Consider the following 12333-nt stretch of genomic DNA (forward strand, 5'->3'; position numbering starts at 1 on the left):
TAGCAATTTTTAATATATTTGGGAAAATAATGGTAAATAAATAATAATGCTAAAAGTTATGTGTACATTTACCAGCAAAATAGTAAAATTGTTGCCTACACATTTTTTTCTTCTGTGCAGTACTCTTACATGCCAGCAGCGGCAATTGTCCTTCGAGCCAGATTCTAAGAGAGTGAGAAAGAGAGGGAAATCGAGTGAGAGGAAGGGGAACAATTGAGCCGTAGCCATGGGCCAGCATCTATTTGGCTTAATGAGTGCCAGCTTGATTTCGAGCTGTTAGCCAACTGTTGATAACGGATTTTCTGGGTATCCCCGGGCAATCAGCGGATTTTGCTATTTTACCAACCGCTGACCCCCTTTAACAAGTATTATCTTTAATTTTTAGCCTCAATTCCCACTGCTGTCAACTGGTATTATCTATGCTTTTTGTATTTTCTTACTCAGCACATCTGTTTTGTCGTCTTTAAGGGGGATACTCTTTATATGCAATGCCTGTGAAGAGAAAAATAATCGTTTTACGATTACAAACTCAAACTTAATTCCTTATTTTTTAATAAAATTTTATCATAGAATTATATTGAATTCTTTTTTAATAAACCATAAATCATATTGTTAATAATCAATAAACGGAATTAATTTTCTAACGATTTATTGTTAATTTGTCTTTTTTTATGTTTTTCAGTATTTGCATTAGGTATTCCATAAAGCAACAACTTACTTTTTATTATTGCCTTCAATTAGAAAACGCCGAAGATTTGTATATTCATAATTTATTTATTAATTTGCACTTAGTTATTTAATTTTTTCCTCCCACACTATATTCAGTTAAATGTTCTCTGTTTAAGGGGTTTAACCGGGAATCTTAAGAACAGCTTGCTTATCCGCATGATAATCAACTGACTTTCCAGTTAAACCGATTCAGTTCCTTGTAAACTGATACGTACATTTGTAGGCCTTTAATTCTGTATCCGTATATCGTTTATTTTACAGCATTTAGTTTTTAATCAAGCCAGGCTTTTGTGTTTGGATTAATTACTTTTGCTCAAGGCGGCCCATAAACTTGACCCACTGAAAACCCATTTAAATTTGCTTTAATTTGTATATCCATATTTCATTTATTTTTCAGCACTTTTAAATCTTTTTCATACCTTTTCATCGCTCTCGGCTACAACTTATTTTGGGTTCTCTGTTTGCTCTGGCTTGTTTGTCTTTTGCACAACTTTTGCACAATTTGCTTTTCATTAGGCGCGACTAGCTGCGTCTCTCTCACTTTCGTTACATCAAATCGAGACTCACACAGAAAATTGCTAAGGTGTTTTCTTTTTGCTTGTACATTACTAAAATATATTCTGCTCTGGCTATTGTTGTGGGCTACTACACGCATTACTTTTACTTTAACTTTTTTACCTAATCTAGTCTACAAGGTAAATTCCTCTGGCTTGGTGGCCGTCTCTTTCTCTCGCGGTCACACTCACATACAATACATAATTTGACTAAGAGCGAAAGCCGCAGTAAACAAAATAATTTAATCGAAAGGAGGGCTGGGTATGATGATTTCGGGGTTTGGGTTAAAACAACGAAAAACATTTCTAGCGATTCATCTCTAGTCCCGTAAAGCTTTCTGCTTTCCCGACTTCTTGCTCGGCCCCGCCGCAGCCGCCGCCGCCAGTCGAGTGGGCGTGGTCGCTGCTCCAGCTCCAGCTCCGGTCGGCGGTTTTTTGTGCAGCCTCTTGTGGTAGCTCTGGGCCAGCGAGTTGACGATGGACACCACGAAGTAGCACACCATGCCGATGACGAATGTCTCGAAGATCCTGGACAGCAGGTTGCCCGAATCTCCAGCTCCGGCTCCCGCGCCCGCCGCTCCTCGCTGCTGGCGATGCAGTCGCTGCTTCTGGTTCTTCAGGAAGGACTTGAACGGCTCCTGCAGCTTGTGACCGAGCAGCGGCAGCGAGGCCAGGAGATCGACGGCCCGCTCGATCAGCGTCTCATTGAAGGCGATGATCACGAAGATCTTCTGGATGTGCATCTTGATCACCGCCTTGCCAATCAGCGTGGCTCCGAAGAACGTCCAGAATGGCACCAGGAAGTGGCCGCATGTGATTCCTGCCAGATCGAACAGGGGATTGGGAATCTGCAAGGGACAAAACACATTTCTTATTAGAAGAATCGATGGCAATGTAGAACTTAGTTCGAAAATATCAGGATTTTAAATGGTTATAAAAGTTATCTGTATTCTATTATTAAGAACGTAAAAGTGTTATTTAAAGGTCTATATTTAGTTTTGTTAAAATCTTCCTTCAACGTTATTTGTTACAGCGTATCAAAAGTGATATTACAATCAAAATTAGGATTGGTTTTAGGGTTAATAGTCTGCAAAAATATCAAGACTTGAAGGTATATGTATTCGATCATAAAAAAATAGAAATACAAGTTTTTAAGGATATTAAGGACTACATTCAGTTAAGTTTCAATAATTGAGATGAGATTATATCCTTTCATTTCAATCATTCTTGTAAGTTATTATAGAATATCAAATGTGATTTTCCAATCAACTGTGCAATTTGTTTTAACGACTGATTATCTGAGGAGCACGCTGGGTAGCGATTTTCACCACTCACGCTTGCACAGGCCAGGATGCCAAAGAATCCGACGCGCTCCACCACGCGCTCCATGAACAGCTTGCCCTTGTCCATCAGACTGAGGTTCTTTTGGTGGCGCTTCGCGTTGAGGGCCTCGAACTCGGCAAGCTCCTCGGCATCCTCTGGATCGTAGCCGGAGAGCCTCGCCGCCTTGGCCATGAAGTACGGCGGCAGCTCGCCCAGCGCCGTTCCCGCTCCCCAGAGGAAGGCCTCCATTCGCACCTTTGACATGATGGACCAGATGTTTGGCACCCGCTTGTCGTACGGCTCCTCGGGACAGATAATACTGTGGGTTCAATAAAAAAAATGGGTTAATAATGAGCAGATATGAAACAAATTTAGATACATCAACTGGTTTAGTTTTCATTTGTTTTTTAAAAATGTTAATACAAGAATAAAATGGAATCGAACCTAACACCACCATATCATTGACTCTAAATCTTTAAAAGCTCTTAGGAGAGGAATATTAGACCTAATGGGTAAGACCCCGTGGTCTTTATTCGCTTTGAAAAGCGAAATAGAGCCGTAACTCAAAAATAAATGAGGCATATATCAGATAAGGCCGCGCTGCCTTATTTCATTTTTGAGTCGCGGCTTTACTTCACTTTTAAAAATGAATTAAGACCTCGGGGTCCAATTTCATTTTCAGCCGCAGTGTTATTTCATTCCGCTCTATTCCACGGAGCCAAGGCTTTTAGGGGAAACCACACCAATTGATGAAAGTTTTCCTTGAGTGTCTGCAGTTTAGAGATACTCACTCATCGGGATACGGGGGCTGTGGGAATCGTAGCGAGTTGCACTCGTAGGCGGCCAGCGTGACGCTGGCTATGTGCGGCCCCAGGTAGAGCAGGAACGTGTGCAGTCCAGTGCCCAATCCCACCGAGGACAGGACGCCCAGGCCCAGCCAGTAGACGAAGAACCAGGTGTTCCTGCGCACAAACTCGATGGCCAACTGATGGGGGCCGTCTATTTTGTAAATTACGCTAAATACGATGCCTAATACTATCAGGGCGGCCAGCAAGAGTCGCTGCTGCAGTAGTCTATAAGAAGAAGATGGGTTATTAGTTTCCAGAGATGCAGCCTGACCAGATGGTGCTCACCTGATGCTCCACGTCCGCAGGAGAGCGGCCAGCTCGAGGCCGCAGTACTTGGTGGTCTGCAGGGGATGTCGCCAGAGGACCAGCTGGCTGCGTTCCGCGCGCTCCCGCTCCCGCTGTTTGTCTTTTTGGTTCTTCTTCTGTGCCTTGCCAGCCGCCGCCGCCGGCAGCAAGGATGTGCTGGTGTCCTGCATGCTGCTCCCGCTGAGGCTTCTACTGCTGCTGCTGCTGGAGCTGCCGCTGCCGCTGCTGCTACTTAGCGATTTCGAGGAGGTTTGGCTGTGGGGGTGGTGGGAGTTCGACTGGGCCTTCAGATTGCCATTGGCCGCCTGCCGCTTGTGGCTCTTGTTGTTGCTGTTGCTGTTGCCGCTGCTGTGTTGTCGATTGCTCTGGATCGCATGGCCACTGCTGCTCTCCTTTTTCGAGTGTTGTGACATTTAAGCGGTTGGCAAGCGGCTGTGTTTCGTTTTTTTTTTTGCATAAATAAAAATGGGAAAAAAAGACAGTAAGTCCAATTGGTTAGTCGAATCTCGTTTCGAATCGGTGACCGTAAATTTAAGGAATTTTAAATTTAGACCGTTTCCCGGCAGCACGCACTGCAAAAAGAGTGTTCGTGAAAAGTGTCAGGACCGAGAAACGAAAAATGCCCGCCAGTGGCACTGATAAACTGATAAGCTTTCGACTGGCGAGGGTGCAAAGTGTACTCTACTGAATGCTACTATAATTTCGAATTGTTCCAACGAGCTTGCCCTGATTTCGTATGTTTGTGTCATGCCCTGGCAAAGGGTACTATCATTTGGACGACAGCTGGGAGTCTCAAAAGTACTTGGGCACTGATAAGGGGATACATGCCTATGTGATAATAAACTAGGTTATAACCCGAGCTCAACGGTTAAAGATAATTTTGAGAGTGGTTAATCTTTGGGTTCCACTAGTTTATCCTCTTATCAGGGCAATCTCAGTTGACAATCTATTTTTATTTGAGTTGAATGAAATAAAATTAAAAGGTATACAATATGTTTTATTATAATTTAAAAAAATAATAACACGTAGGTTTTTTCCATGACTCACATTTAAATTCACATGTGTCAGAATTGCCACGATTCGTATAAGTGATAAAAATTATGACAGTGAGTATGAGCTAAGCCATTTTTGTCTTCAAATCCTTTAAGGGATATTAAAAAATAAGATTTTTAAACTCTAACAATGGTATCAATCGGAATTGATAGCAAAACATTATATAGCTAGAAGAACCAAAAATGTATTCAACTTTAATAAATAAAAATAACAGTAGTTAAATAGTGAAATAAATAAATTTAAAATAATAAATAAAGATAGATAGAAAAGATCTTTAAACAAATTCTTGAGGGTTTTTCCAATTTTGTATACAACATTTTTTGACTTTTGGTAATATAGAAACTATTTTTCGTTGGTGTTCTTGTTTAGAAAAGATCTTCGAAAAGTTCTTAGGGTTTTTCAAAGTAAGGGAAGAAAGTCTTTGAGTTTTGGTAATATCGAAACTATATCTTGTTGTTTTATATTTAGGAGAGATCTTTGAAAAGCACTCGAGGGTTTTTTGAAAAGTAAGGGTACACCATTTTTTGACTTTTGGTAATATAGAAACTATATTTCGTTGGTGTTCTTGTTTAGAAAAGATCTTCGAAAAGTTCTTAGGGTTTTTCAAAGTAAGGGAAGAAAATCTTTGAGTTTTGGTTATATCAAAAGAATATCTTGTTGTTGTTTTATATTTACGAAAGATCTTTGAAAAGCACTCGAGGGTTTATTTAAAAGTAAGGGTACACCATTTTTTGACTTATGGTATTATCGAAACTATACCTTGATATTTTTTTAGGAAAGATCTTTGAAAAGATCTTAGGGTTTTTCAAAGTAAGGGAAGAATATCTTTGAGTTTATATCTTGTTGTAGTCTTGTATTTAGAAAAGACCTTTGAAAAGCACTCGAGGGTTTTTTTTAAAGTAAGGGTACACCATTTTTTGACTTATGGTAATATCAAAACTATACCTTGACATTTTATTAGGAAAGATCTTTGAAAAGTTCTTAGGGTTTTTCAAAGTAAGGAAAGAACATCTTTGAGTTTTGGTAATATCGAAACTATATCTTGTTGTTGTCTTGTATTTAGGAAAGATCTTTGAAAAGCACTCGAGGGTTTTTTTTAAAAGTAAGGGTACACCATTTTTTGACTTATGGTAGTATCGAAACTATACCTTGATGTTTTTGTTTAGGAAAGATCTTTGAACAGTTCTTGAGGGTTTTCAAAAAGTTAGGGTACTGAATCTTTGGCTTGCCTAGACTTAAATTTTTTTCTCACATTCTGCGGGTTAGTTGATAGTTTTCTAAATTGAATTTGATTTGCTGGGAAAATGGCTTCAGTTTTCGGCAAGCTGGCGGTGCCAATGTGTGTGACTGACTGACTGAGTGTGTGTGTGGGAGAGGCGGAAAAGCACAACAACAAAGCTCCACGAGCAGAACCAACAGCGATTACAACAACAATTACGAGGGACGTAGCGTGAGATTATCATGCGATACTTGAGCACCAATAAAATGAATCCACATGCGCGTAAAAAAACGGGAGGAGAGAGCAAGAAGAAGCAGACCACCAGAAGCAGGAGCACAAAACAGAAGCGAAGAAGAGCACAAAGCGGACGGCGAGAAAGACAACAAAAACAAGCTGAGTGGACAAAAACAAGACTGTTGTTGTTGTTTCTTCACTTATTCTCATTCTTTTGTTTTTGTTTTAGTCAGCGAGTTTCGCCATAATTCAATAAGTGTTAAGTTTAGTTTTCTCCCCGACTTTGTTTTTTTTTTTTGCTTTTCGTGTGGCAATCGTTGCAGCTGTTTTTCCGCCCAGAGTTCAAAAACCCGGGGTCGGGGGGGTGGTGGCTTTGCGAGGGGTTTTTAAAACCACCCCCTAACAACAACAAACCAGACAGGGCACAAAAATCAATTGAGCCCACATATATCATTTGCCGAGCTGCCACTGTTTTTGTTTTTTTTTTTAAACTTCGTTACTAGTTCACTAATTTCCATCGTCACGAGTCACAACAACAACAACAACACTAGCACAGCAATAACAAACAATTCGCAATAGTTGGTAGTTTCTTTTTCCTTTTTGCACCTCTTTGGGCTGTTTTGTAACTAGTCCGCTTTTATCCGGCTTTTTGTGCTTTTGGCCTTCTAGCAGCCGACCAGGTGTATTTGATTTACCTGCTTCTTTGACTGTCTGCACTTTGGCACGATGTTTCACATTTAATTCATTGAAAATTACATTGGGGTCTTCTGTGGCTCCCGAAGAAATGCCGAAAACGCCATGCGCAGAAATCGCCAAGTATTCAGTATTTTTGCCACTTCTTCCCTCTCTTTTCTGCACGTGCCCTTCTTGGCGGGAAGAGCGAGATGGACTGTATCGCGGTTTTAAAATAGTTAGCTATCGTTAGTGTGACCAGGCTTCCGTTGGTGCCAGTGCTGCCCATCAAAAAGATACTGGGCGCCAATTTTAAATGCTAAGCGAGTTCCCTTTGTTGCGATAAGATAAGCAATTAATTAGCGAAACAAAGCAAATACGTCACCCACTAACCGTTTATTGTTTATGTCTTGCTAGTACCACGTAAGTTTTATAAAACAATGCTATCTGTCACTAATTAAACATTGAACAAAAATGAATGTGCCTCAATTACAAATTGATTAACAATCTACGTAAATATGGTTTTGCATAAACTCATAAAATATAGTTTATTTACGATAAAACCCTAAAATAGCGTTTAACCAAATGATTTATCTAATTACCTGTAATATACAAATGTTTTAACAAAAGCCATTGTTACCAAATAACTAGTTCTTTGTCTAGCAGATTAATTTTAATAACACAACAAAAAGTATCATTCCTATTGTCCCCTACTTAAACAAAATACAAGAAAAACCATCAACCCATGGTATGAACTCATTTCCTTTTTAATAGAGATAAGAATGCATTGTTCTTTCAACAAAAGTAGAAACAGTGAGAAATCACTTGTTCCTGTCTCATGCCTCGCAATCAGTTTAATGTTAATGATAATATACAATATGGCTAACTGAAAGTTATTCCTATCCAATTTCAAAGTAAAGCCACCCCCATAAACACTAAACTTGTATATTTTTGTGTTTTTGTTTATTTAATAATAGATTAATTACCGTACACTTAACCGAGAGAGTCCTATTCGTAACCATACACACTAAATATGCACAACATTCTGTTGCATTGTAAAAAAAAGGGTGAAATCATTGAAATAAGCGAACAAATAAAGTACAAGTGCAATCGCACGGATCAAGTACAGCAATGGAAATTAGATGGGCCGTAGAGGGTGTGAATAGATCTGTTTTCGGGGGGGTTAATGGTAGGACAAAGCAGATTTTAATTCAAATACTAACGCGTTTAGAAAATGTATATATATAAAATAATGTTCACATAACAATTGTTTTTGTAGTTTTCTTTCTGTTTTTTGTGGATTTTTTTTGTTGCCCTGGTTCAGATCATTTTCAAGTTCTTTCTTTTTCGTGTGGCATTTCCTGCGGTTTTCCTCAATTCGTTTAGCTAACTCGCGTCCATATTTTAAGCTTGCATGCTAAACACAAAATATATTTTATTTATATATAGATTTCTGTATAGGGGGTAGTTTTCCGCCGCAATCCGTAGCAGAGTTAGTTGACCCTGGCCATGCCGTAGACGTTCTCATCGGAGTAGGCAATGTACAGGAAGTAGTCCTCCTCGTGGTGTTCCTTTAAAAGGGGGAATGGGATTAGATTAAGGCATGGGGATACGATAGTAAGGGAGAGTAGCTACCTGGTACAGGGAGCCCATGGTTGCCGATGTTGGTGGAATGACGTTGTTCACGAAGAAGAAGAGGGCATCCTCGGGACGCAGGTGGATGCGCTTGCGAATGAGGAAGTAGAACTGACCGACGGTCAGGTCGGAAGGCACCAGGTACTTCTTCTTGTCCAAATCACCGATGCGCGCCTTGGGAGCCTTCTCGACAATCACCTGGTGGTAAAATAAGTTTGGAAAAAAAGGTGAGCCACTTAATTATGTTCGCACTTCAAAGACCCGATTACGTGCCGAAAAATGTTCACATAATTCGCAAAAAAACGTAGCTTTTGCATTTCTAAAGTGTCATGTGTGCTCGAATACGTGCTACCTTGGAAATCAATAATGGTTACAACCAGTTTAAGCAGGCTCAATTTAAACTATATCGTGGTTAATATTATACAGAAACCACGTAATTTGGATTGTCTACTTGAAATAAGTGTACTATAGACATTTCATAATCTATCATGAACCAAATTAATGTAAGAAACAGAGAGCATTACTAGAAAATGTGTTAAATATCCAATGAATTTTGTTGTATACCTTTTTTGTAAAGCTATCATAATTAATAAAAAAAATTGCCTATATTAATATTAACAATACAATAGAATGAGTAATTGCGTAAAAGCAGTGAGTAATTTCGTGCTGCATTTAGTAATTTCGTAAGTTTGAAAATGCCATTACACACACGTGTATTTCGTGCTCAATTGGAATTCTAGTAAGAGCTTTTTTTATTATTTAAAATTCAATTTAATTTAGGATTATTAATTGGGAATTTTGGAAAGAATTTTGAAAAGATATGACTTCGTGTTCGTGAGTTTTGATGAATTGTTTTGTATTCTGATCAAGGTCCCTAGGTCGTAACTAGTTTTTGATTGATAAAATATTGTATTATCCATTGTATTAAACATATTAGTGAATTGAACCAGTTGTCAGATTATAGACTTCATTTGTTTTGTATTTTAATCTGTGTCTCTAGAACTTAACTAGTTTTTGACTGGTAAAATAAGGGCAATATCCTTTGTATTACAAATATAAGTGAATTGAACGAAATGTCAGATGATATGACTTCGATTTCATTCGTTTTGATGTACTGTTTTGTATTGTAATCAAGGTCTCTAGGTCTTAACTCGTTTTTGGTTGGTAAAATAAGGCAAACTACTTTGTATTAAACATACTAGCCAGTTAAAAAAGGTTAGCTATACCATACACTTATATTAGAATGATCACCAGTGCTTTGGCCTAGACGATCCGTTCTAGCCAAGGGGGTTATACGTTAGCCTTTGGCCAAATTATCGATAAACTGGTTTGGCAAACTTTGGAACAGGAAGCGGGGCTCAACATAATGAATACGAAATTAGCAAACTGCTCATCCACCCCTCTGAAACATCTACTGCAATACCTATCTAAGTCCCCCACCAAATTCGTTGGCGTCATTGGCCGAAATCAAGGTGTTGGTTTGACATAGAACGTACACTATATAGAATTCGGATATATATGGTCCGGACCAGCTGGCCTTGCCCCTGCTCAGCTGTTATGTGATTTGTGTTTTGGCATCCGCGCACTTGCCAAAAACAAACGAAAATAACACTCGGATACGGGCAATATTTGGGATGCATATATCGCCTATATGTAGCTTTGTATATACATATGTAGTTCAAATCAAAATCGAAAACAAGAGCGCGAATATAATGCACTTCTCGTTGCGATTGGGGCACCTTCAGGGTTTTTGTTTTCAGCTGATTTTTTTGTTTTTGTGAAAGGAGTTTGCTGATAAGGTGGTGAAATAGCAGAAAAACAACAAAGAAGAAGAGACTCCCCTCGGTTTTGTTTTTATTTTTTGTTTTTCTCAGCGCATCTATGACTAATTCCAGTCGCAGTTTGTGTGTTTGCGAAAACAAAACGAGCAGCGCTAGTATTAGTGGTTTTATTTTTTTTATGCGCAGTACTCGCTCGTTTTTGCAAGCAAACAAACGAAATTAAAATCAAAAACAACTGGTTTGTGCACAGAGAGAAAAGGGTGGCCGATTGATTAATGAAAGTCACAAGAAACCAAACTGGATTCTGGATTTATCAGATTTTTTGACAACTTATTAAATAACAAGTTATACACACTTTTTCTTTCTGTGTAAATGTGAGGGTGGTGGGGAGAGGGAGAAACAGGAAGAGAGAGGAGAGCACTGAAAAACAACAACACCTCAACAGCTGAGCAAGTGAAATAGCTGCTTTGTTCTCTTTTTGTTTTTTCTTCTGTACATCTGTGTGTTCTGCATGTGTATGTGCGTGTGTGTGGGGGACAATTTTCATTTGAATTTCCTTTGAGTTTTTCGCAAATGTTTTCCCAGCTGCAAATGCATTTTATGCAACCCCCCTTCGCACGAATTTTCCCCACCCACCTGCCATAATACTAACAATCATTGAAATAACCAATATGCGCAGTATTGATTTTCTTCGGTACAAACAAAAAAAAAAGAAGAAAAAACGACGCAAAACAAACGCATACACAGATACACGCACATACATGCACGCATATACATATAGCTAATATATATACATATATATGGTCGAGTACTTACGGGCACACGGTCTGGATATTTGCGACGGATCTTGTCGCCCTCGGCGCGACGCTTCTCGAAGGCGTGCTCCTCCTTGTATTGGAACTTCATGATTGTGGCTAACAGGTAATTGGCTAAGAAACGCAGCTTTCGGTTGGCTTTTCACTTGTTTCCTTTCGCTTTTCTTTTCAGCGGAAAAATATCGATGCGATGTGTGTGTGTGTCTTCTTGTGTTTTTTTTTGCTCTGTGTTTCGTTCGACCTAACGGGCTGAAATTCAAGTCTAGAGTAGCGGTGGATAATCATCGATGGAAACATCGATGCAGCGATGTTATAAACATTTTTAAAAACATCGATGTTTCTTGGCGACTATCGATGTATTTGGCACATCACTAATCCCATTCACACAGAGGGGGTTTCCACTTCAGCAACCAAATTCCGCTTCAGCGACATAAGCAATATACGTGCTAGAAAGAGACGGGAAAAGTCACTCGGCACACAGAAATCAAATAACTATTTTAGTGTTTTTACTCAGTACTTTTTCAAGGTCTATCTGATTTTTGTACTCGGCTTTTCGCAATTCTTGATGCAGGACCAAGCAAATGGTCTCATCGTGAAATGAAATATTGTTATGCCTTTTTTAAGGAAATGATCAACCTCCAGCTTATGTCCCTGGCAAGACCTGGCTACTGTTGCACCAAAATATATACTATTTATCTACAGAATAAGCCATTTAAAGCAGCTTCCACCTCCATTAATTGGACCAAATTGTTTCTTTAAAAAGGTTATAATATTCTAATAGTACCTATTTCATTTTTACTGACTTGCCTGAATGGAATTGTCATCCTTGATTTGTAGTATATAGTAATGAAATAGTCATTTAACGCTGAAAACATTCCACATGCTCGCGTTTATTTTGTAATTAGTTTTGTTTTTTTCTGAGCAACTCGGATACGGTTTGCTTATGCCGATCAGCTGTTGGCTTCAGCGATTCTCTAAGTGAACAAGAAGAATCCGCTTAAAATTGCAACAACGATTTTACGCGGCTGTGTGGAGAGACTATAAAAAAAGTCTTACATAAAGAACATAAATTAACAAAGCGATTATGATTAAAGTTAATAACTGTATCTACATATTTTTTGATAGTCAACTGCTTTTTAAGGACACTGTGAATTTTTAACATGG

At 38.9% G+C, this 12333-nt stretch overlaps 2 protein-coding genes across 3 annotated transcripts; both read right to left on the reverse strand.

The window, feature by feature from the left end:
• Nucleotides 1-754: 754 nt before the first annotated feature.
• Tango5 (Transport and Golgi organization 5) lies at nucleotides 755-7117 on the reverse strand. The gene is made up of 5 exons (XM_017067776.4): nucleotides 6962-7117; nucleotides 3740-4192; nucleotides 3398-3679; nucleotides 2619-2925; nucleotides 755-2131 (listed from the first exon to the last, which is right to left on the reverse strand). Exons 2-5 carry the CDS (start codon nucleotides 4171-4173, stop codon nucleotides 1604-1606), a joined length of 1551 nt encoding a protein of 516 aa, XP_016923265.2. The 5' UTR covers nucleotides 4174-4192; nucleotides 6962-7117; the 3' UTR covers nucleotides 755-1603.
• A 762-nt stretch (nucleotides 7118-7879) lies between these two features.
• Nucleotides 7880-11452, reverse strand: Atg8a (Autophagy-related 8a). 2 transcript variants are annotated; one of them, XM_017067794.4, is made up of 3 exons: nucleotides 11171-11452; nucleotides 8574-8771; nucleotides 7880-8509 (listed from the first exon to the last, which is right to left on the reverse strand). In XM_017067794.4, the coding sequence occupies exons 1-3, from the start codon at nucleotides 11258-11260 to the stop codon at nucleotides 8432-8434; spliced, it is 366 nt and encodes a 121-aa protein (XP_016923283.1). In that variant the 5' UTR covers nucleotides 11261-11452; the 3' UTR covers nucleotides 7880-8431. The 2 variants fall into 2 exon arrangements, with proteins under 2 accessions (XP_016923283.1, XP_065724173.2); XM_065868101.2 differs by lacking the exon at nucleotides 11171-11452 and adding an exon at nucleotides 10070-10228.
• Nucleotides 11453-12333: the final 881 nt, after the last annotated feature.

The sequence above is a fragment of the Drosophila suzukii genome, chromosome X (assembly GCF_043229965.1).
Source record: "Drosophila suzukii chromosome X, CBGP_Dsuzu_IsoJpt1.0, whole genome shotgun sequence".
In the NCBI taxonomy this organism is placed as follows: Eukaryota; Metazoa; Arthropoda; class Insecta; order Diptera; family Drosophilidae; genus Drosophila; species Drosophila suzukii.

What these genes read in the sequence shown, in the direction of transcription:
- Atg8a (XM_065868101.2), bottom strand. Translation starts at nt 10,213, where the DNA reads ATGCATCCCAAATATTGCCCGTATCCGAGTGTTATTTTCGTTTGTTTT. An exon ending in ATATCCGAATTCTATATAGT is followed by an intron (nt 8,772 to 10,069) that starts GTACGTTCTATG and finishes TTTTACCACCAG; the next exon opens with GTGATTGTCGAGAAGGCTCC. An exon ending in CCATGGGCTCCCTGTACCAG is followed by an intron (nt 8,510 to 8,573) that starts GTAGCTACTCTC and finishes CCCCTTTTAAAG; the next exon opens with GAACACCACGAGGAGGACTA.
- Tango5 (XM_017067776.4), bottom strand. Translation starts at nt 4,173, where the DNA reads ATGTCACAACACTCGAAAAAGGAGAGCAGCAGTGGCCATGCGATCCAG. An exon ending in CTGCGGACGTGGAGCATCAG is followed by an intron (nt 3,680 to 3,739) that starts GTGAGCACCATC and finishes TTCTTCTTATAG; the next exon opens with ACTACTGCAGCAGCGACTCT. An exon ending in GCATCCTGGCCTGTGCAAGC is followed by an intron (nt 2,132 to 2,618) that starts GTGAGTGGTGAA and finishes TGTCCCTTGCAG; the next exon opens with ATTCCCAATCCCCTGTTCGA.